General features: G+C 41.1%; 2 protein-coding genes and 1 pseudogene across 5 annotated transcripts in view; all 3 read right to left on the minus strand.

Moving 5' to 3' along the window:
• The window catches only part of LOC131240636 (glutamyl-tRNA(Gln) amidotransferase subunit B, chloroplastic/mitochondrial-like), a 49,252-nt gene extending 29,887 nt beyond the window's left edge, over positions 1-19,365 (minus strand). Inside the window, exon 1 of the mRNA XM_058238993.1 lies at positions 19,324-19,365. The gene's annotated coding sequence lies outside the window, so the exon portion shown is untranslated. The remainder of the gene's footprint in view (positions 1-19,323) is intronic.
• LOC131240634 (bifunctional TH2 protein, mitochondrial-like) overlaps positions 1-23,549 on the minus strand; it is a 54,558-nt gene that overhangs the window by 16,143 nt on the left and 14,866 nt on the right. For 3 of the 4 annotated variants that reach the window (XM_058238985.1, XM_058238982.1, XM_058238984.1), the window contains exons 5-7: positions 23,267-23,536; positions 21,777-22,386; positions 21,266-21,686 (exon numbers count right to left, since the gene is read on the minus strand). In XM_058238985.1, coding sequence (XP_058094968.1) covers positions 21,962-22,386; positions 23,267-23,536 — 695 coding nt within the window. In that variant the 3' untranslated portion in view covers positions 21,266-21,686; positions 21,777-21,961. Of the gene's footprint in view, positions 1-21,265; positions 21,687-21,776; positions 22,387-23,266; positions 23,537-23,549 lie in introns of those variants that run through there. The other variant, XM_058238983.1, reaches the window with a different exon arrangement.
• LOC131240637 (glutamyl-tRNA(Gln) amidotransferase subunit B, chloroplastic/mitochondrial-like) lies at positions 7-19,421 on the minus strand (annotated as a pseudogene).

The following is a 23,549-nucleotide window of genomic DNA, read 5'->3' on the forward strand; positions in this document are numbered from 1 at the left end:
GAGAGAGAGAGAGAGAGCTTCAGCCCCTTGCAAGAAAATGGGAGAGAGGGTGGGGGAAGAATATTTATAGGGGAGAGAGAGAGAAGCCAGCAGTTCTTTTTATTTCATGGTCTTCTTGTGAGTGTGAGAGCTGGTCCAAACTGGACCGGACCGGCGGTTATAGTACGAGAAATGATATGGTAGTTTGTGCGATGGGAAAATGAAGAGGTTAACCGCTTTACATGTGCCAATCTATAGCACATGTAAGAGATCCTAAGTGAGAACTGTTGGGTAAGTTGTTTAAAGGATGCCCTGGCTCATGAATCAGGCCAATCCAGTCATCAGGCAGGCGACGCTTTTGTGAAGAAAAGGGACGGCTAGATAGTGTCCGACCTGTACATCCAATGTGCATGGGTGGCCCACCTTATGTATAGCCTCCATTTCTCATGGACTCATTGTAGCTGACCAGATGTGTCATTTGCAGCCGTGCATCACTACACTCAAATACAAGCTGCCCACACGTGCAGCGTCGCGTATGCATGCGTGAAATCCCATGCGTTTGGGTCGCACCATGAATGTCCCTTAGCCCACAGATCCATCCAAACCACTCATCAAGTGGGCCACAAGCGAACCGAAAAATAGACTGTCAGTAATCCAAAACAGACTGTTAGGAGAAGAATCGCACTTTCCGGACAACGCATAATCATTAGGGCGCGTACCTACAACAAATGAGCACCATTTGAGGGACACATGCATGAGATCCACGCCGTCCATCAGGTGTGCTGCCTCATGTTTACCTTGGAAATAAAAACAGGGTTGGTCCAAAACTCAGGTAGGACACCATGAGGAAGATTTGGGATGGGACCCACCATGGCTGTGTATGGAGCCGACCATGGTTTATATATGCCATCCAAACCATTCATACGACTCTTCTCATCAAGACAAAGGTACTCTTGGGAAATCACACTATTCTAAAACTCAGATGGACCACACCATGTAAATTTAGAGGTTTTACAAAGATTTTACACTGCTTCCAATGGTGAGGCCCACCTGAATCTTGGATAAGTGTGATGTCCGTACCCAAGGTGTAACATGGAGCATCTCACCCGATGGATGGGGTGGATCTCATCCACTCCTTCATCCACACCAGCTAATAGTAACGACATGTGACCGCACGTGATCACGCAAGCATTTTTGTTAGGAAAATGACAGTGGTCCCACTCAACCTACTCGTCTGGCCCACCTAACGAGTGGACCATCCTGATACTTAGATGAGGACACATTCCCAAGCGGTCCGCCTAATAAACATCTTGGATCTTGCACATGCCGCCTATGGGTGTTTTTGTTGTGCAATAGCCCCATCGTTCTAAAATCTGTATCGTCCATTGATAGTCAGGTGGGAGTACTGTGCACCGTTAGAAGGGGATTCCTGCCCTTTTCTAGAAAGTATTTGAATGTGCTTAGAGATTTGATGTAGAGCGGGTCGCGGACAGTTTCATGGCCAAGATGGATCAGAAAAGGCCTGGTTGATGACAGAAGTGATCCAGACCGTCAGACCTTAGATCGTGTGTATCTCGCAATCTGGAATGAGTTATTGGGTGTAAAATATATGATTTTGGGGTAGAACGAGCTACTTTAGCCACCCAACCCACTACGCCGGGTTGCGCAAGCCGGATTTGCGAAGTACCCCCGGATCGACGATCGTTTCCCTATTTTAATTCCGTTTTTACTATAAATAGTAAGTTTTAGTTTGATTATAACTCTTCATCCGTTGGGCTTTAGGAGTTGCGCCCAACGCGAAAAGAGCTTAGAATGGTTAGGAGAATAGCTTGGTGAAGCCAAATAGGACACCTACTATTTTTGGCCAAAAACCTTGCACACTAGTAGACATCACGACCGTCTATAAATAGTAAGTTTACTATTTATAGTAAGTTGCGAATTCTAGGAGTTTTAGTTATAGTTTGCTTCTGATTTCTCGCCCATTGCATGGTATCCCTATTTAAATGGTTGTGAACTCGTTTATTTTATTCATCAATCAAATTACGAATTTATTAGAATTTATTTCTATTCTTATTGCTTTCTTTCCTCATGGATTCGAGAAGTCACTGTGAGGAGTCCAAAGAAGCTCTGTGGATTCGGAGTAGTTATCCTTGAGGAAGATGGTGATCAACCTCATCACGTTCATCCCTGCGTCAATTGGTATCAGAGAGAGGATTCCCCTCGGGCCGATAGCAAACAACGAAAGTATGAGCCAAAATCCTGTAGACGATGATCTAGGGATTCATTATCTTGCGGAAAGAATAGAAGCTTTCCACCGGGAGAGTCAGTTGACCATGCAAGGGCTGCAAGAAACCCTCGAACATCTTCTGGATGTGCTACTTACGTTCTGAGCCCTAGGCGACGCTCCAATGCCTATGGTTGCTCCACCGGCCGTGGTTGTTGTACGGCACAACCCCGATTTCCATAGAGCACTACCAGTAGCAAACCGTAGGGATACACCAGATAATTCAAGTTCTAACGACGATGACCTTAATGAAGGCTTTGCCCAACAACCAATCCATGGAGGCGATCATCTAGATTGTGCTAAAAGAGACTATCAAAGTAAGGCCGAACTTCCTAGTTTTAATGGTTTATTACCCATAGAAGATTTCCTCGATTGGTAGCCGAAGTAGAGAGATATTTTGATTACATAGACATATCAGATCATAAAAAGGTAAAATTGGTAGCGTTTAAATTAAAATCCGGTGCTTCTGCATGGTGGGAGCAATTACAACTCTCACGTGCCCGACGGAACAAGGCACCCATCTCATCATGACCACAGATGAGATGCCCTCTTCGATCATGATTCCTCCCCAGTGATTACGAGCATATATTATTCTAGCAATGCCAGAATCGCTGACAAGGAAATCGAACCGTTACAGATTACACTGAAGAATTCCAACAATTGGCAACACGAAACGATCCGTCAAAATCTAAGTCACAGAGGGTGGCACGATTTATAGGAGGGTTACGATTGACAATTCAGGATCGAGTTCAGATGCACCCAGTCGAGACCGTGGATGAAGGGGTTCAGTTGGCAAGTAAAGTAGAAACGCAGCTTGCAAGAGTCTCGAATCGGCCTTATCCTTCAACTCGACCCCCATAACGGGTCCTGCATGGGACTTAGTGTTAGCACGAGGAAAAGAACCAGTAGGAGAATGTCTTCAAAATCCCGCGACAGCAAACTGTGATATGAGAAGCAGCTTATCTAGGCCTCAACGTGTAGCACCCACAATAGCCGACCCGAATAGGATTCCAAATCCTTACGTTCGGCCAAGGTCAAACAATTGTTATCACTGTAGCCAACCGGGGCACTTATCAAACACGTCCTCAACGTCTCGCAGCACACTTGGCCATAAACGAAAGGGACACTAAAGGTGAGGTCGTAGAAGAAGACCCCGACTTTGATGAACATGAGCAAGCCACTGAGGAAGGAGCATTTAGCGATGAGTTGACAGTCAAGGATCATGGCGAATCTCTAGTTGTGAGGCGACTACTGTATACCCCACGGAAGGAATTACATCCACAGCAACAATATATTTCATACGCAATGCATTGTCAACAGAAAGGTCTGTGATGTGATCATAGACAGTGGTAGTAGCGAAAACATCGTCTCAAGAGTGATGATGGACAAGTTGCAGCTACCAACGACAAAACATCATTCCCCGTACTCAATTGGCTGGATAAAAAAGGTAAACGAGACCAAGGTAATTGAACAACACACTATCTCGTTTTCAATTAGTAAAAATTATAAGGATCAAATACTTTGTGATGTGGTTGACATGGAAACATGCCATATGTTACTCGATCGACCCTGGCAGTCGAACCATGATGCAAGCCATCGAGGATGAGACAATGTCTACGTATTCATCAAGGATAGTCGAAAAATAATCATTGCCCCTATGCTACCAGAGAACTACCCTGAAGCTTCTAAAGTGGAGGGGAGTTCCCTCCTGACCAATCGGGATTTCATAGAGAAATCCAAAGAAACCGGCGAAGTATACACCATAGTGGTGAAGGGCGAGGAACCGGAACCCTCAAACATTCTCCTAAGTTTAAGACTATTGATAAACGAATTCAAAGAAATCTAGCCTGAAGATTTACCTGATGGATTGCCCCCAATGAGGGACGTCCAACATCACATAGACCACGTCCCTGGGTCTAGCTTGCCCAACCACCCTCATTATCGGATGAGTCCGAAGGAGTGAAATACTTCAAGAGCAAGTGGAGGAATTGATTCATAAGGGTCTCTAGAGAGAGAGCATGAGCCCATGTGACGTACCAGCATTATTAACAGCAAAAAAAAAAAGAAAAAAAGATGGAAGCTAGCGCATGTGTGTCGACAGTCGGGCAATCAACAAAATTACCATCAACTATCGGCTCCCAATACCGCAGTTGGACGACATGCTCGATATGTAAGAAGGGGCCAAGCCGTTCTCTAAACTAGACCTAAGGAGCAGGTACCATCGGATTCGTATCCGACCCGGTGATGAGTGGAAAACCGCATTCAAGACCAAGGAAGGGTTGTATGAGTGGCTGGTCATGCCCTTCGGTCTATCGAACGCACCAAATACTTTTATGCGTTTGATGAATCAAGTTCTAAAACCATTCATTGGCTAATTTGTAGTAGTATATTTTGATGACATACTAATATATAGCCAGCATGAGACGAAGCACAGGAAACATCTCAGGCAGGTGGTGCAGGTCCTACAAATTAACAAGTTGTACCTCAACTTGAAGAAGTGTAGCTTTTTAACGAACAGTCAGTTGTTCCTAGGATTTGTTGTAATGTCCAGCGGCATCCGTGTGAACGATGAAAAGGTGCAAGCCATTAGAGAATAGTCGATCCCGACAAACATTCATGAGGTGAGGAGTTTTCACGGGTCGACGACCTTCCATCGTCGATTCATGTGAAATTTTACAACAATAGTCGCGCATAATATAGATTGCATAAAAAAAGGACCGTTTCAGTGGACTGATGAAGCTAACAAGAGCTTTCATGAGATTAAGCATCGTTTGTCCACAACACCGATCTTGGTGCTTCCTAATTTCGACAAGCTGTTTGAGGTTGAGTGTGACGCTTCATATGTCGGAATTGGAGGAGTATTATCACAGGAAGGTAGGTCGGTAACCTTCTACAGCGAGAAGCTTAGTGAAGCCCGAAAGAAGTGGTCGACATATGAGCTTGAGTTATACGCAGTTGTTTAGGCACTGCAACATTGGCAACATTATTTGATTCAAAGAGAGTTTGTTCTGTACACTGACCATCAAGCATTAAAGTTTATTAATAGTCAGACTAACGTGCATCATGTGTATGCTAGATGGGTTGCGTTTTTACAGGAATTCATGTTCGTTCTGAAGCAAAAGTTCGGGCAGCAGAACAAGGTGGCTAATGCACTTAGCCGTCGTGCATCACTAATTACGATGAGCAATGAGGTGGTCAGCTTCGACTGTCTCAAGGAGCTGTATGTCGAGGCTGAGGACGAGGACAAGGACTTCAAATATTCTTAGATGAAGTGCCAAGAAGGTCATCCCAATGACCTTCATATACAAGACGGTTTCTTCTGCAAAGGGAATTGATTGTGCATCCCCCGAAGTTCTCTGAGGGAGCAAATTATTCAGGAGCTACATGGAGGTGGTCTCGGTGGACACCTTGGGTGAGACAAGACGCGAGCTCTTGTAGAAGAGTGGTATTACTGACCGCAATTGGTATGTGATGTGGAAAAAGTTATACAACGTTATCATGTTTATCAGACCTCCATGGGGCAATATCAGAATATGGGCCTCTACACCCCGTTACCTGTGTCTGACGGTCTTTGGAAGGATTTATCTATGGATTTCGTGCTTGATCTCCCACGAACACAACGCGGCATGGATTCGGTGTTTGTGGTGGTAAATCGTTTCTCCAAGATGGGGCACTTTATCCCATGCAATAAGACCCTCGATGCAACACACGTGGCGAATCTATTCTTCAAGGAGGTCATACGGCTACACGGGGTCCCCAAGACCATTACTTCTGATCGTGACACGAAATTCATCAGCCACTTTTGGGTTTTGGCGGACTTTGTGGACTGGATTCGATACATGACTTCAATTCAGCAGCGCCTACCACCCATAGACTGATGGGCAGACCGAGGTTGTGAATCGCATGTTGGGAAACCTCCTTTGTTGTATTTCAAGAGAAAAACTGAAGCAGTGGGATTTGTCTCTGTCTCAAGCAGAGTTTGCATTCAACAACGTGTTGAACCGCTCGACAAGCAAATCATCATTCCGGATTATTTACGAACGAGTACCTTGCCACACACTTGACTTGGTCGCTCTGCCCGAGCTCCCAGGCACGAGCATTGCAATAGAACATATGGCAGACAGGATCATGGGCATCTATGCGGAGGTACAGACCAAGTTACATGCCTTGAATGAGAAGTACAAGGAACAAGCGGACAAGCATCAGCGACAAAAACTGTTCAAGGTGGGTGACCACGTTATAGTCCATCTGCGCAAAGAGAGATTTTCGATCGAGACGTATAACAAATTGAAGAATAAGAAGATTAGACCAATACTAATCACCCGAAAGATCAATGACAACGCTTACGTTGTTGATCTTCCAGATGACATGGCGATCTCACTGACTTTCAACGTCGCGGACCTGACCGAGTATCATGAACCAGAGCAGGACGAGTTCTTTTGAAGTAGAGGGGACTGATATAGAGCGGGTCCCGAACAGTTTCATGGCCAAGATGGATCAGAAAAGGCCTGGTCGGCAACAGAAGTGATACAGACCGTCAGACCTTAGATCGAGCGTATCTCGCAATCCGAAATGAGTTATCGAGCGTAAAATATATGATTTTGGGGTTGAACGAGCTACTTTAGCCACCCAACCCGCTACGCCGGGTTGTGCAAGCCGGATTTGCAAAATACCCCCGGATTGACGATCGTTTCCCTATTTTAATTCCGTTTTTACTATAAATAGTAAGTTTTAGTTTGATTATAACACTTCATCCGTTGGGCTTTAAGAGTTGCACCCAACGCGAAAAGAGCTTAGAATAATTAGGAGAACAGCTTGGTGAAGCCAAATAGGACACTTACTATTTTTGGCCAAAAACCTTGCGCACTAGTAGACATCACGACTGTCTATAAATAGTAAGTTTACTATTTATAGTAAGTTGCAAATTCTAGGAGTTTTAGTTATAGTTTGCTTCTGATTTTTCTCCCATTGCTTGGTATCCCTCTTTAAAGGGTTGTGAACTCGCTTATTTCATTCATCAATCAAATTACGAATTTATTAGAATTTATTTCTATTCTTCTTGCTTTCTTTCCTCATGGATTTGAGAAGTCTCTGTGAGGAGTACAGAGAAGCTCCGTGGATTCAGAGTAGTTATCCTTGAGGAAGACGGTGATCAACCTCATCACGTTCATCCCTGCGTCAAGATTCCTGCTCATCATCAATCGATGACAGAGAATTTGGAAGGAGAAAAACAATGATACTCTCTGTAGAGTGTGATGGATAAAAGACTGGCAATTAGAAATTTTTTAGAATTTGTACGTGTGTCAAATAAGTAATCCAAGTTGAACCATCCAAAGTATACCAGTTTAGATGTATCGTGACATAAAGATTAAGCTTATTCATTCATCTAGCTATCAGGTTGGTGGACATTTATTTGATAGTTGATAAAGAAAAGAATCCAATGGTCTTATTTCAACAAACAAGTGTCCACAATTGAATTGAACTGCGAACATTCGGTTAAATCAAGAGAACATGACAAACAAACATTCCGGATTATTCATAATCTGGAAGGAGTCGAATTGGGGTTACGTGATCGCAATTTGGTGCACAGGCTCTCAACATGAATGCAGTGGGGAAGGAACTGTGGTTCTGTTATTTCCACTTTGTTAGACTTTTAATTGCAATTCAATTAGATAGTCCACATCCAAACGAAACCCTAGTATTCTGAATTTTGCATACCTGGCTTGCAAGGAAACCTTGTAAATTAGTTTTGCCTCTGCGATATTGTTGAAGCTGCTTTGGATTCTCTGGAAGAACTTTCTCTAGCAACTTTTCGATCAACGAGATATCCACTATCTGTTTCCAAAGAAATATTAATCAACCTTTGTTGTTTCAGCTTCAAAGTACAACGGTCCACAAGTGCTTGAAAAACACAAAAAACATATTCATTTTCCAAGATTATAAAGAGCCATTGTCCTCTTTTCCCGATCATTTTATAAACATGAAATGTAAAGATGATAGAAATGTAATCGGCGATTAATGTTGGAGATGGACTGGCGAGGGATGGTCTTTTGGACAATACCAAACTACAATCTGATCATGGTTACACATGAAAGATCTAAATCGTGTTGTTTCAATAATTGAATGTGAATTGCGTGGTCTAGTTTGTATAATAATATCACTAATGTGCTTCCAAGCTGGCTCTAGAGTAGATCCTCTTATGTGATAGAGAAATTGAGTTACTGCATGGAAGAGAATTCTATATTTTCAGGTTCGTGCCCAGCTTACCTATCAAAAAAATATATTGAGGGTAGCCACAGAACCATTGTGATCTTTTGTCAGGCAATTTTCATCTTTTAGAAGTGCATGAAGGGAAGCAGATAATTTTCACATAAGCATTATGACGAGTGCTAAAACATGTTAGTGCATATCTAGTTTGAAAATTTACATATGCATTAATAAGGAAAAAAGAAATCAGTGCAAGATTCAAACTTAATGTTGTAAACATTGGAGTGATTGGTGAACAATCATTTCTATACCTTAGATGTCAATTTCCTCCTGTCACCTGAGTTGACTCGGACTCGATCGGATCCGATCCAATTCAACACCACGAGTCACTGAAATGATTTACCCCTGACTTGGACAAGTTGGGCCGATTAATTCACCCTTGACTTGGGCAAGTCCTGACTCGACTCAAGATCGACCACGGCAGTCCGAGAAATAGAGGATTTTTCCCATTTTCTTCATTTTTATGAGCATCTTTTCCAATATGCAAAGCCAAAGGTGCCAAACCATTCTATCATAACAGGGTAAAAAAGAGGAATCCCACCAGTACAGAATTGACAATTAAGATCTAAATACTGGCACTACAATTGTGATCATCTTTAATGATCTCATTGTACGTGCATTGGTATTTCATTAAAAAAATGACATTCAGCCAAGTGTATGATAAAAAGGCCTTTTCAAGAACATAGAATCACTTACCTGAACCAAATCCTTTTCTTCTATCATTGCCTTGACAGTTCCTTCGATATTAGCTCAAAATCTGTAGATGTCAAGAGAAACTGGTTTAGAAATGACCAGAAAGTCTGAAATACATCCTACATAATAAAACCTACCTATAACTTCATTTTACTGTTAGAAAGATTTCAGTCCACTTTCACCCAATGCAATGGAAGATCAGTCCTAAGAAGATCCATACTCGAACTTGGAACTCAACCAAGTAAATCACTTTCCAGGACCAACGTGAGGTTTTTAAAATCAGTGGGTTTTACAGAAATTTGTAAAAGGCTTATGTTTAATCAATTCAAACAGGCCATTGACTCCAGGTTTCTTTTTCTGTTTTGTAAAATTAGTTAACCAATAATCAATCTATCCAATCCCTGAAATAAATTGCTATTTATAAAGAATAATCCTAGATTTCAGGTTTCTTAGAATTTCATGTTTTCAATCATATCCAACAAATTCAGTCCATTCGGACAAACACCAAATTAGCCACGCCAAATTGTCTCTCCCAGTCCCCTCTAGGTGATCTCTGAGTTGAAAATTTTTGAACATTGCGGAACACTGTGTTATACACTTACAAATATAGCTATCAACCAACAGTTAAAAATCAGTTTCGGTGTTACTGTATCAGCCACTGCCAAAACTGACATACCGGCCGATACAAACCATTACACTCTGCGCTTTCGGTTCTGACAAGGGGGCCCATGGTTGGGTGATCTAGAACGTTTTATTGTTGTATCCCACTGGATCGCCTATTCCCCAAAAATCTCATCTGTAGAACAATCATAAACTTTTGATTTGTGGCCAATAGATATGGTTGATAAGAGAACCAAACTGATACAGGGCTCCTAAATCTGAAAAGATTTTTGATAATGTTACATTGAGTGTGACAGATCAGAACAAAAGCGATTGTTCTATCCTTTCCCAGAGTCATATACCATTTAACAAAAAATAGGGTCTAGGGTTGCATGTTTCATCAGAATGATTTATCGAAATGGACAAGACAGCTTGATGCATGTGGCATCCAATCCAAAATTTTGTGGGCAGTGTGATATGTGTGTGTGGCATCCAGACCATGCATCAAGTGTGACACATCTCAAAGATAAGATGCGTCAAAAATTAGACTGATCCAAAACTCAAGTGCACCACATCATAGGAAACAATGTAAAAATCTGCCTAAATCCTCCAAAGCAACAGACTTGGGACTCAAATGAGTCAAATCTGAAATGATTTTGGTAATGGTCCAACCATAGTGTGAAAGATCAGGCTGATGGTGTGGATTACTCATCTATCCCTTCCCAAGAGCTTTTACCTTTTTTTAGGTTGATGGGGACATCACGTGCACACGCGCACTCACGCCGCCCCCCCTACGCACGTACGTACGCAGAAGGAGGACCCCACCATCGATCTGGCTCGATGACGACGTCCAGAGAGGGCCTCCTAACTAGAAGACAAGTTTTGGTTCAGAAAAGTGGCCCGATAGTCAAGAAAAGCCCACCATGGGATCTCATGATCGTGGCCCACTCATCAGATTGGTTTTATATTTTAGGTTTTGCTTATTGTTATTATTTAGAACATCGTGAACGCTTTAGATTTCCTCGTTTGATTTTTATTTTAGTTTACTTAATCGCCAAGTAATAGGTGTCGCACATGGTGCGAGTTTTTGGGTATAGGGTTCTCCCTATAAATAGGCACCCCTTGTAGTTCTTTTCATTCATTGAAGTTAATAAAAAATTCCTGCTTTATTTTTCTGCTCTCTTCGTGAGTTGTGGAAGAATTCAAAAGTGGGTGCGAAGCCCTCCCTTTTCGAAGGGCTAACTACCGTGGTGCGAAGCCACATCGATCTCCATTCACCCCCATCTTCCATCATCTTTTTTTTCCATCTTCCCCCACCATCCATATGTCAAATTTGTCCTTTTGTTGCATCAGATTTCTTCATTGAAGCAGGTTTTCAGATTTCAGCCCGCAGGCGAGCTGAAACTTCGGCGGAGCACTACGCACAAACCGTACATCGGATCGAGCTGAAATTTGGGAGTTTTGGAGTCCATCCCTGGCCGACCAGGGCCAAGGTGGCCTTTTTTTGAATAGTGGGCCCCACACACGTGCGGCCGGGATCACACGCACGTCCGTCTAGGCCATTGTTGCTGTCCACACGCGGGATCATCTTTTGGCTCAGGTTTTTATCCTCTTTTATCCTCTCATAACCGTTTTTCATGAATCCTAACCCTAGATTACATGATCCCTAATTGATTTGCCTCTTTTTATCACCTTAGGGTTCCTTGAATTGAAATTAGGGAATCCCTTGGATTAGGGACTAATTTTTATGCACGAGTAGTTGATTTTATTTCCCTTTGACATCGTTTGGTTTATAATTTTTATTGGTCCAGTCCTAGCCTGTGTCGGCTTGGACCTGCATAGATTCCCCTTTAATTGAATGTTTGGATTTTCATGTGGGATGTGGAATTTGTGTGATTGTTTCTGAATTGGTGTGATCTAAGCCTGCAATCTTGCATATCATATTTAATTTTCCATGTCCTGCATCATAGGTGGTCTAAAATTTCATGTATCATTCAAATGATACAATACAGTTACAAACATACAGTGATGACATATGATATTTGTGATGTGTACAGGGCGTCCTACCATGATGTGTGTGTGCGGCATCCAAATCGTGCATCAAGTGTGCTGATCATGAAGATAAGACATGCCAAAAATCTAGATGATCTGAAACTGTGGTGGGCCACGCCATAGGAAACAATGTCAAAGTGTGCCCAAAACCTCAAATCAAGTGGTGTGGCTTAGATCAGCCGGATTTCATAGGCGTCCCTGCATCCTGGTGGGGCACACCTTACGAACAGGTTAGATAACATGCACAGACCACTGTGGGCCCATATAATCTGATATTTTTCTATGATTGTCGCCTCTCTCATCGTTCCCTCTGTTGTGGCCCACCTGAATCCTGGTTTGCCCTCATTTTTTGGGCTCAGGGCCAAACATGAGGGGGCACACCCCATGGACAGGACGGATTTCAAACAGATCACAGTGGAGCATCTATGCATTGGGTGGCCACACAGGTATGAAATATGGATATTTACAAATGCCAATGTTCCACATTCAACACATTCCTGGCCTAATGAGTGGGCCAGGTCAATTTTGGGGCAAAGTCATCTACATGGCAGGGCCCACCTGATACATGGCTTGGATGCACAGCACCTGTAGCCCTCTGTAAAGGTGCTGGCTTCACAAAACTCATACTAAAGAGCCAATGTGGAAAAGAAATTGATATTGGTTAAACTAAAAGGGTAGTGTACTTGAGAAACAAAATCAGAAGATTCACCTCTTTCCCAATCTTTCCAATAATAGTTCCACCTTTTATAGAAGCTATCAGCTCGGCTAGCTCTTGAGGAGTTAGCTTTATCTCATTTATTGATAGTTTTTCATTTTTTAAATACGCAGCAATATCCGCCATAATCCAATTAGCAGCTAGCTTCACATCAGCATCATTTTCAAGAGCGGCATCAAAGAAGTCTGCAACCTGCAGCGAAAGTTCAGAAATTCCAATAGAACATCAAAAAGGCTTAAAGATATGAGAAATTATAGTCCTAGGGCATCAAGATGTGCATTCTCCCAATGCACCCAGTTTGTACTAGCAGCCCATGGTTTGGCAATCCAGACCATTTGATAAGAAGGCTATGCAATGGACAGGGAATGCCCCCAATGATCTCCAGATACAAACCTTCCTCTCTTTCCAACCTTAGGTCTTTTTTTATTGACCATTACTTCTCCTTCTTTTCTTTTCATTTTTTTACCACCTATTCATTGGACACTGATCAAAGGATTAGGACGGTCTAATCTAGGAGATTTCGGAGCAACCCATCCATGTTTGTCCATCAGATCAGTGATCTGGAGAACTAAACCATGGTCCATTTCTATGGGCTAGTCTCATGAGAAATTATACACGTCGTAATGCATCAAGAGTCAAGACCCTATAAAGTCTTAGAGATATCTTATAGAAAAGTGATCCCCATGCAATCTATGAACAATTACATTCAAGTCGTTGGCAATAAAGAGAACATCGTGCATTCTAAGCCCCATTTTCTCGTATCATCTGCACTTCATCTCTGGAAGCTCCGGGAAAGAAGAATGTATATCTTCAACACATTTGTTTGAAAAAACCAATTCTGAAAGGTCCGGTTCGGGAAAATATCGATAATCAGCAAGCCCTTCCATTTTCCTCATTGTAACAGTTTTCTAAGCAGTACACCAAATTAAAGGAAGATAACACAAGCTCGTGTGACATTAACAGGAAGAGCTTGTGTAGCAAGAAGTAATGACCGTGAACCTCTCCAAAATGAATTTATATACTTAACAGAATACATGGAGTGTGAACCTGAGAACCATCATCCCAAAGTCGGGTTTCTTGAATAATTTGGCCACCTTTGCCTCGACTATGGAGAACAACCTGCCTTGAGATCTCAAAATCAATCGCTCTTTGCATTGCAGAAAACGAATTCATATTCTTTATCTCAACCTGCCAACGCGAAAGAGAAACGTGTGAGACACCATGTCAGCGGTCATAGGCATGTTGTGCTTGGCTATCTTTGCATGGAGTAAACCAATCATGCCCAAGTTAACCAAATGCATGTATTTATGTTGGAAATGTTCACACCCCACATTGTCTATATTATTAACAATAATGATGATACCTCCAAAAAATTCCTAACTTCTATCCAAGTAAAGATGCCGAGGTCCCTACTATATTCATTAAGGGCCTGTTTAGATTGTGGGAAAAGAAAAGAAAAGAAAAGGGAACCGAAGAGTTTTCATTGTTTGCATGTTTCTTACATAGCAAAAGAAATAGTGATATTAGAAATATTTCCACAGTCAAATTCTCACACACAAGATACAAGGTGGCCATTGTAAGAAATATGAGATTTCCACTTACTATCCAAACAAGACCACCTTAGAATCCATAGGAATCCATGTTTCAATAGTGCTAATGTAATCCATGAGAATCCATCATTAGATAATCAGAACACTATGCTTTTCCCACAATACAAAGAAGCCCTAAAAGATGGTCCCATGTTTAAGAATTTAACACATGGGATCTATATTTCATTTAGTGCTTCATCTTTCTGCTTGTGTGTTTTTAGCTATTCAATAAAGCATCCAATTTCCATTCTCCAAGAGACTACAATTCTATGTTGTCATATTTTAAATAGAAGAATGCCTTTTATTTAGTTAATTGCTTGATATGTGAAGAGAACATAACAATTAAGTAATAATATGTGAAGAGAAAATAACAATTAAGTAATAAATTAAAATTTAAAAAAAAAAAAAAAAAGTTACCTTTGTCCTAAACTTCGACTGGCAACTGGTCAGACTGAACTTGTCAGACTGAAACATTTACATCACAACGAAGGGAACCTTCCTGCATATTGCCATTACTCACTCCCATATCAAACCAACCTCTGTATCTCAGCTACATACTCTGCAGCCTCAAGACCACTTCTCATGTCAGGCTCAGAAACAATCTGAAGCAAAAGCACGCCTGCTCTATTCAAGTCCACCTGCATATGAAACCTACAGAAATCAACGACCCCATGAAACATCAATACCAGTTCCCGAGAAGAGACAACCAATCCAACAACTCATCTTAGGAAGTAGAAGAACACTAACAAAAAAAATCACCACCATCATAGCCTTGTCCCAGCAATTCAGGGTCGCCTTTTCAAAGTAGATTGGCAAAAGTTATATGATTGACTGCCCAGCAGACATCAACATGCCTCTTTTACCAAGCTCTTGGAAATTGGCCAGGGCAAAGCTCACGTTGACAATGCTCTCACTGACAACACAACCCTGTTGATGGCTCCCAGCCAAACAACTCCATGCACACTCCAAAGGAAAAGCACGTGACGCAAGGTCACAGAGGAGCGGTTACAAGGCAATGCAACTAAGCACAAGGCACATGCAGATATGGAGGGCCCGAATGGTTGGCTGGACAAAATAGTCCATAAATCCATGTTTACTGAACATCACCAATGCCAACATGGTCATGCACCACCTTTTTTAAAAGAATATTAGAGCTTTACTAAAAGATAAAACAAGGTCAACTACCCATTAAGCAATGACAGTAATTGCCATTTACAAGGGGAATACTAGTGCCGAATTCACAACAGAACTTGCAACTGAGTTAGCTTCTCTAGACACTAAACAAAACAAAGTGGGCCATCTGAAGCACTCACCAGAATCTCATTAACCACCGGAAAAAAAAAAAAAAAAAACTTTTTCCCAGGTGCTTTACTGGCCAAGGAAGCCCAAGAAAAGACAAATTTTGAATTGCCCTCCACCAACAAATGACAAGAAAGCACTCCCACATTAGTTTGATACCCCAGTTGAAATGGCTTCAAGCTCAGCCCTGATAAAGTGACCCACACCAAGTGGACCTTAGAAAGTCAATTTGACAGCACCAATCTCATCAACATTCAGTTTCCACCCATTAAATGTGGCAATTTCAAAACACCTACTCTTTTGCATCCTTCCCTTGAATCTTGAATTGTGCACTCTACATATTAGCCCCACTATAATGTACTATCCACAAAGGGGTTGCAAACGATAAGGGTCTAGAGCATGCAGTGCTAGATAAGCTTGCTGAGCACACAGAACTATTTGATTGAGAGGAGGAACTAAAGTAGAGAGAACATTCCTCTCAAAAAAGCATATAGAGAACATAAAAGAAGAGCAAAGCAAGTGGATTGTAATAATGGGATAGTCTAGATAAAATATACCATCCACAGCCATTTTGTTTGGTTCACAAAGGATGTAATGAGATGGTCGAGAGGTTCACAAAGGATGTAATGAGATGGTCGAGAGGACACAAAGATCCCTTATAAAGATATGATATAAAAATCATAGAAACTAAACAGAACTCATATTACAGAAACCCGTATTCCTCATTAATTAAAATCCTTGAGAAATTTACAAAAAAAAAAAAAAAAAAATCCACATCAAGAGGCCAATCTAACAACATATAAGAAAACGAGCCCAAAAGAAAAACAAAAGGCATACTAACAGCAAATAACAAAATAAGCACATATTCTAAAGTTACCATAATAAAGAGAAAAAATAAAATAAAAGGCAAATCCTTGAGCAGAAATAACGAGAAGGTTAGCTGTGTGTAACTCTCACTTCCTGACTCCTGAGTGAAGCAACTTTCCTGCATCTTCTTCCATATGTACTGGTTATCCCAAACCTTATATGCCTGCCACCAAACTCGACTGGAAGATCCAAATCGATGAAACCTCCAGTTGCTATAGGGATGTCGAACTGCGATATCTGGTAGCCCTTCAGGAGGTCGGAATAGAAGTACTGTTTCCTATCAAACTTGGATTTCAGAGACAAGTTGCAGTTCAGGCAAGACCCAATTTCACAGCAAACTCAATAACCTTGGGGTTCAAGACCAGTAAAGGACCAGGTAGTCCCATGCAAATGGGGCAGATGCTAGTGTTGGGTTGTGAACCATAGTGGTATGGACAGCTGCAAAAGGCCTTGGTGATAGTGGACAGTGTTTTGGTTAGGGTTTCTGGGTTTTCATCATGTGGTTTGATCTGTGTTTGTTGGTTTTTCTCATGTGTTTTTGTTTGGTTTTGTGGGCTTTTCAAGGTACAGAAAAATCTACCATTTTCCTTGGGGAAAAAGGCAGATGGGGACAGAAAAAGAGAGCTGATTTCTATTGATCTAAAGCAGATGGAAGCCATGGTCAGTCTATGTGGATGTTCAACAATGCAACTGAACCACATATTTTGAGCCACTACAAAAGTAAAACATACAAAATGTTAATAGAATAATCATAATATTGTAATTAAATTTTGGAATTATTCGACAAAGATGAAGCTTATGATTAGCATCATCATTGTCGTCTAAGCCTTATACCAACTAATTGGGTCAGCTACAAGAATCCTTTCCACCATTGCACTCTATCAAGGGCCATAACTTCAGTTTGACCATATGTCATCAATTCTACACATATGGTTTCTACATCCCTTCCAAACTATTGGACAATTTATTAAAAAGAACAAATGTAAGTTAGTTTTGTGGAAAATCAAGCAAATGATCAATCCCACCATGGAGCCATACAACAAGTTAATGCTCTCCTAAAACAGTCATTAGAAAAGTCACCATGGCAAGAGATTTGTTCAAATATGTATTTTGCTCAAATGTTCTACACGACATGTAACCTTACTGAATTCATTAAAAAATATACATTAAGAAAGTCTTTGTTGGCTTCGATCCCATGAAGGTGAGATTCTCAAAAATACCTGAAAAATCTGTCAGCTTCAAAACCATGGAATTGAGAAATGCATTTTTAAAAACAATTGCGAAAGAAAAATTCTAATTCCTGTGATCAACAACCCTCTAATAATACATTTATTTAAATGGGTATTTGATTAAGAGGTATTACGCAACGTTGGGCCAAAGAGTTCCTACAACACTGTTGGGTTTTCAATTAAATAAGTGTAACGCATGGTTCAGTATTCTTTTTTTAAAAATGCACACACACACATGGCTCAGTTATCCAAGCTATTGATATGATAAGACAAATCTCGGATGGTCCGTGCACACAAGAAATCCCCAAGATTGGAATATCCTAGCCATTGAATCTTTCATCAACTTTGGTTGTTAACTATTGATTTTTTGGACCCCTATTGAAGTGTTTTAGGATGTTCCAATTTGGGAGATTTACTTTGCAAGGGCCAGCCAAAGTGGTTCGAATCATATCAACTATTTAAATTATTAAACCAGCCCCTTTTGTAGAAACTGAACACTGAACCACTGATTTTCTAGACAACTATTGAAGAGTTATGATGTTGAAAAGCCTACCAAAAGTGGTTTGAATCATATCAACGGTTTGGATTTCTTTTTAGGACCCCATTTGTAGAAACTCTCAGCCGAGCATTGTGTCATATCTCTTTGATTGAAATACTCAACACTACATGATCTTACTAAGATCATTAATTTCTATAGAAAATTATGAAGAAAATCTCTGCCAGTTTCAAACCCTTATAAAGGAAAGAATTTCATGAATACCCAGAAAAGAAAAAAAAAAAAATCACATCCTGCGGCAATCAAAGACAATCGAAGTTTCTAGGGCAGTACTAAGGGCGCGTATGGATGCCACTAAAAACGAGTTGGAACAAATTTTTATTTCGTAATGCAGATGCCGGTGTCGGCGCCTATTGGAAGCATAAATTGCAAGAATTAAACATGAGATTGAAGCCCACCCAAGTATCCAATTGACCTGAAATTTCTGCTGCGAGTCTGCTGAACAGTTCAGATTTTTGAAAACGTCTCATATTTTAACATGTGCGTGTGAGGTGCACAGGCCACAGCAACACCTTGCTAACCCCATTTTTTGAAAGGGGCGTTTCATTGAAATGCTCTACACTACACACAATCTATACGGAATTCATCAAAATCAAAAACCCAAGAAGAAAAATCACTGTCTGATTCAAATGCAATGGAAATGTGAGATTTGAAGAATACGCAGACGAATATTTGATGTTATGCACTAGAAAATCAATGCAGAATTCATCAAAATCAAACACCCAAGAAGGAAAATCACTGTCAAATTCAAATGCCTTGGAAAGGTAAGATTTTGAAGAATACCCAGAAAAATATTTGATGTTATGCACTAGAAAATCAATGCAGAATTCATGAAAATTAAACACCCATGAAGGAAGATCGCTGTCATATTCAAATGCCTTGGAAAGGTGAGATTTGGAAGGATACCCAGAAGAATATTTGACGTTATGCACTTGAAAATCAATGCAGAATTCATGAAGATGTATATATATATATATATATATATATATATATATATATATATATATCCCATTAAGGAAAACCACCGTCAGATTCAAAATCCTCGGAAAGGTGAGATTTTGAAGAATACCTAAATGAATACTTGACGTTTCACACTAGAAACCAATGAGAATCATGAACTGGAATTCCAAAAGGCTGGAGAAATCACAATCACCTTGAAATGCATGGAAATGAAGAGGATCAAAGAATAAGAACAGTTACCCGCTCCAAGTAATTGCATGAGGTTTGCAGATGTCGTTTTCCCGATATCAAGGTCTCTCTCGGACGCGGATTGCGTCCTACACTGCCCAGACGGTATCCGGCCCATCCTGAGTAAGAGTTTTTATCCACGCGGTTCATGGCTTTTCTCAGGTCATTTTAAGATATCATTCCAAAAAATGAGGCAGGTCCACAGCTCCAGTGGACCACACCAAAGGAAGCTGCAGTGATAATAACACCCACCCTTTAAAACTTTCTAAGGGCCACCGTGAGGTTTTTTTTTACCATCCAACCTATTAATAAGGTCATTTAAACGTGAATGAAGTGAAAAAATAAATATCAGCTTGATCTGAGACTTCTCCAGCTCCCAAGAGTTTTTAATGGTGGAAGTTCAATCCCCACTTTGTGGTCAAATTAAGCTTTGAGTTGCCACTTTTTTTTGGATAGTATCTTAAAATGATCCGAGAAAAACGATGAACGGTGTGGATGATACTCTTACATCACAGTGGACCCCACAGAGCCCTGCCCGGGTAGGACGCAATCCGCGTCCGTCTCCCTCTCAAGTCGAATGGTTGGCAGAGATTTGGCCAATGACGCTGCCAATAGCCAGGTTGGCTGAGATTTCCTGTGATGTGGCCCACTTTAGATTTGGATCTACCTCATTTTTTGGGCTGATTCAATAAAATGATCTGGAAAATTAGATGGGCGGTGTGGATGAAATACGTACATCATAGTGAGGCCCACAGAGCACCGACCACTAGCTATTGGCTAGTGGCAGGGTCACTTAACCAATCCGCGTCCCATATTTTCCATCTATCTTTTCCCGGCTGGATTACAATGCATCTGTTTCATTTGATCATTGTGGACACTTGGCATATGTGCAAGCCAGTCCAGACCGTCCAAATCTTAGGCCCCAACATGGATGGAGAGAAGATCAAAATTGGTACAGATCCGACGATCTTAACAACCTGATATGTCATGTTTCATTTTCAATTATCCATTTTGATGGCCACCATCTTGACGGTTGCTATTTTATTCTCGCTGCAACTTTGTCACTAATCCGTCCTTGGTAATTGCGCATGGTCTGGTGATCTAGACTGTTGAATTTGATGGGCCATCCAGCGAGTCCACAATTGGACGTGGATTGGGTACTTCCTAGGAACGGACAGGGGGCTCTGAGGGGCCACCTGCGACTGTCTATGATATGTCCTTGGTAAGTGCACATGGTTTGGTGATCTATATGGTTGATTTGATGAGCCACCCAACCAGTTTACAATTGGGGCGGGACCACCAAAGCCCAGTTGGTTGACTACCCGACTATCTTCCACAATAAAACGCGACTCCTCCGGGCTTTTGGAAAAAAACAAAAAAAAAAAAATTTATAGGTAATGGATCACCATCCAAAAATCACACTATTCAAGTGATCCTTACCACCGAATTGGCAGATATCAAATGGATGGTTAGAAACGAAATGATCAAAATCAGACAGTTGAGATCAATTGATCCGTCCCGTGCTACATCCGCAATGTGGCCTACGATGCCCATATTCCCAATTGATTTACATGTATCATGCATGCACAGAAACATCAAACACGCGGCACAAATATCCTGATCCTCTGCATTCGATTGGTGGCCACCAAATGTAGAATTAAAATGCGAAATATGCAAAGAGTTCCAACTTCAACGAACAAATGGCCAGTACTCGGAGATTAGGACTGTCCAATCAATCTGATGTTTTGGGCCGTACGATTTGGATTGTTTGGATTGGGGTATACATATGACGCGTTCATCCAGACCATCCATTATATGGCTCACTTCTGGTACAAGGACTTGTTCAAATTTCTGCACTGGTTGGGGTACAATTGTGCACCGTTGTTGACAGTCCCAGTTAAAATCATCTGAGTGACGTGGCTTTTGGACTATAATCCATTCAAGAGGGACATAAAATTAGATGGTCCAGATTTGATATACATCCTCTATCGAGTTACATCATAATGCATTGTTCCACCACTACTGAAAATAGTGGTTTCGAACCACAAACGGACAACCAAGAAAGAGGAAGAGAACATAGTAAGAAATGATAACCACATGTTACAGCCATTCATCCCCAATAAGAGGGCCGATCGAACACAAAAAAAGAAGGGCAGAGTCGGAAGCTTTACATGAAACTGGATGAGCATCGTTAATTCACCCCATGTAACTAGAGAGAGGTATGCATCTTCCAAACTCCAAACCCCAGTTAAAGAATTTCACTTAACATCAAAATCCCCTTTCTTTTTTTAATGAATGCTGCCACCAAAATCTATTTAGACAAACAGCTTCTCTTACATCCAACTCCACCTCTTTGACTGCTCACTGCCTGGAAAATAGAAAACGTTCATCAAACATTAGATCTTCATTCAAAAAGAGCATGCAGAAAACAGAGCTGAAATGGGATGAAGAAACAGACCCAAATGTGTTAATCCCAGCATCTGCATCTGCATCTGCATGGCAGTCCATACTGAAGAAAAGAAGAAAGAGCTATGGGTGGCACTTCATAAAATTTACCACCATCAAGATATTGGTCTCATGGATAATGCCTGCCTTCATTCTAACTTCTAAGCATTAAGGGATGAGAACGGAAAAGAAAACTCATCAAAGATGATTGTATAGCCCCAAAATAAAGGCATGAATTTCTGCCCAACTAGAGACGGTATAAAGAGTGCCAGTCAATCCCTTCCATGTAGATGGGTCCCCTTCAACAAATTCCTTTTGTTTCTTGACCAAAGCAGGGAACAAGGGAACAAAAGAGACACCAAACTGACTACCCACTCTCCTTAGGGTTGAGCTCGATCCAATAACAATGCCCATGTTCGCTTCAAGCAGGCAAAGCAAGTCACCCACCGAGTCGCCAATATAAACTGATAAATGCTTGCTGCCTTCACTACAGTTCTTCAAGATGTCTTTGAAATTCCGAAGCTTGTCCATGGGAGACTCCACCTTCCTCATGATTTCCCCCGTGGAAACAGATTCTTCGTAAGAAAACTCATTCGAGTGTACATTCAAAACATTTAAACCACCTGCTCAAAGCGAGATAAAAAGAAGTTTTTCATCATCTCCCAGCAGCAAAAGTATTCATTCGTAGTCTCTATTTCTTTAAAATGAAATACAATGACAAAAAGTAGCATGTTTTGTCTCTTCAATCATATCATCGTCATAGAGTGCCCCAGCTATATGGGGTCCCCAACATTACCACCATCTCTTCAGATCCAACCCTTCCATACTTTATTAATAAATCATGAAAGAAAAGTCAAGGGTTGATTGCATTGCACAAGTCAATAGTTTACCATTTTATTTTCAGAAATGCAAAATGAGTTTGGAGCAAGATGGTGATCACTAATGTCTGCATGTTGTATGCAGAATGAGGAGTTGGTTGACCGTCTCTTTATTCATAGCCCCTTTGCTAGTGAGCTTTGGGAGAGATGATCTTCAAAATGCCGTGGGTGATGTTGGGTTCCGTCGAGGGCCTCTTTCTTTTCGGGCATGGGAGTGGGGTTTGGGAAGAGGGGGAGGATTTTTTTTCCCTTTTTTTTTTTTTTGGAAAGGGAAGATGCTACGGAGATTATCCTTATTGGCAGAGGCATTTAAGCCTTATGGGGAGAGAGGAATAATAGTAAATTAGTATTGGAGATCTTTAAGACGGCAAAATAGGATAAAATGGACTAAGCCTCAAAAATTACACCTCGCCTCTCGTCTTTATCTTGGGGTGTCTTCTAATTTCTTTGCGGTTTTTTTTGGCATTTGTTCTCTTTTAATAAAATCGTTACCTTTCACCAAAAAAAACAAGAAAGAAAGAAAGAGTATAAACATTTTGAGTGAATGAAAGAATAGGCATGTACCAAGCAGTGGCAGACTATTTTAAGAGTTCATACAGCACTAATAGAAAAAAAAAAAAAATACCTGATGAAAAAGCTGACCTAATGAGATCTCCACACCAACAATATGAAAGTACATGGACATCTGCATTAAGCACTTCCTTCTTCTTTACAATCTGCTGGAAAAAACCCACACAACCATCTTGGAGTATTAGGCGCTCTCCTGCCCGTTTTATGTCCTCTAAATTCAAGCCCTTCAACACTCCAGACTCAATGACTCGAGAATTTGCTCGTTTTTCAAAGTCAGAAAGCCGCTCAAGTGCTTTACATAGACCTTCGTAGTTAAAAGCTTCCACTGAAAAGCAACA

Source organism: Magnolia sinica, chromosome 3 (genome assembly GCF_029962835.1).
Source record: "Magnolia sinica isolate HGM2019 chromosome 3, MsV1, whole genome shotgun sequence".
NCBI lineage: Eukaryota > Viridiplantae > Streptophyta > Magnoliopsida > Magnoliales > Magnoliaceae > Magnolia > Magnolia sinica.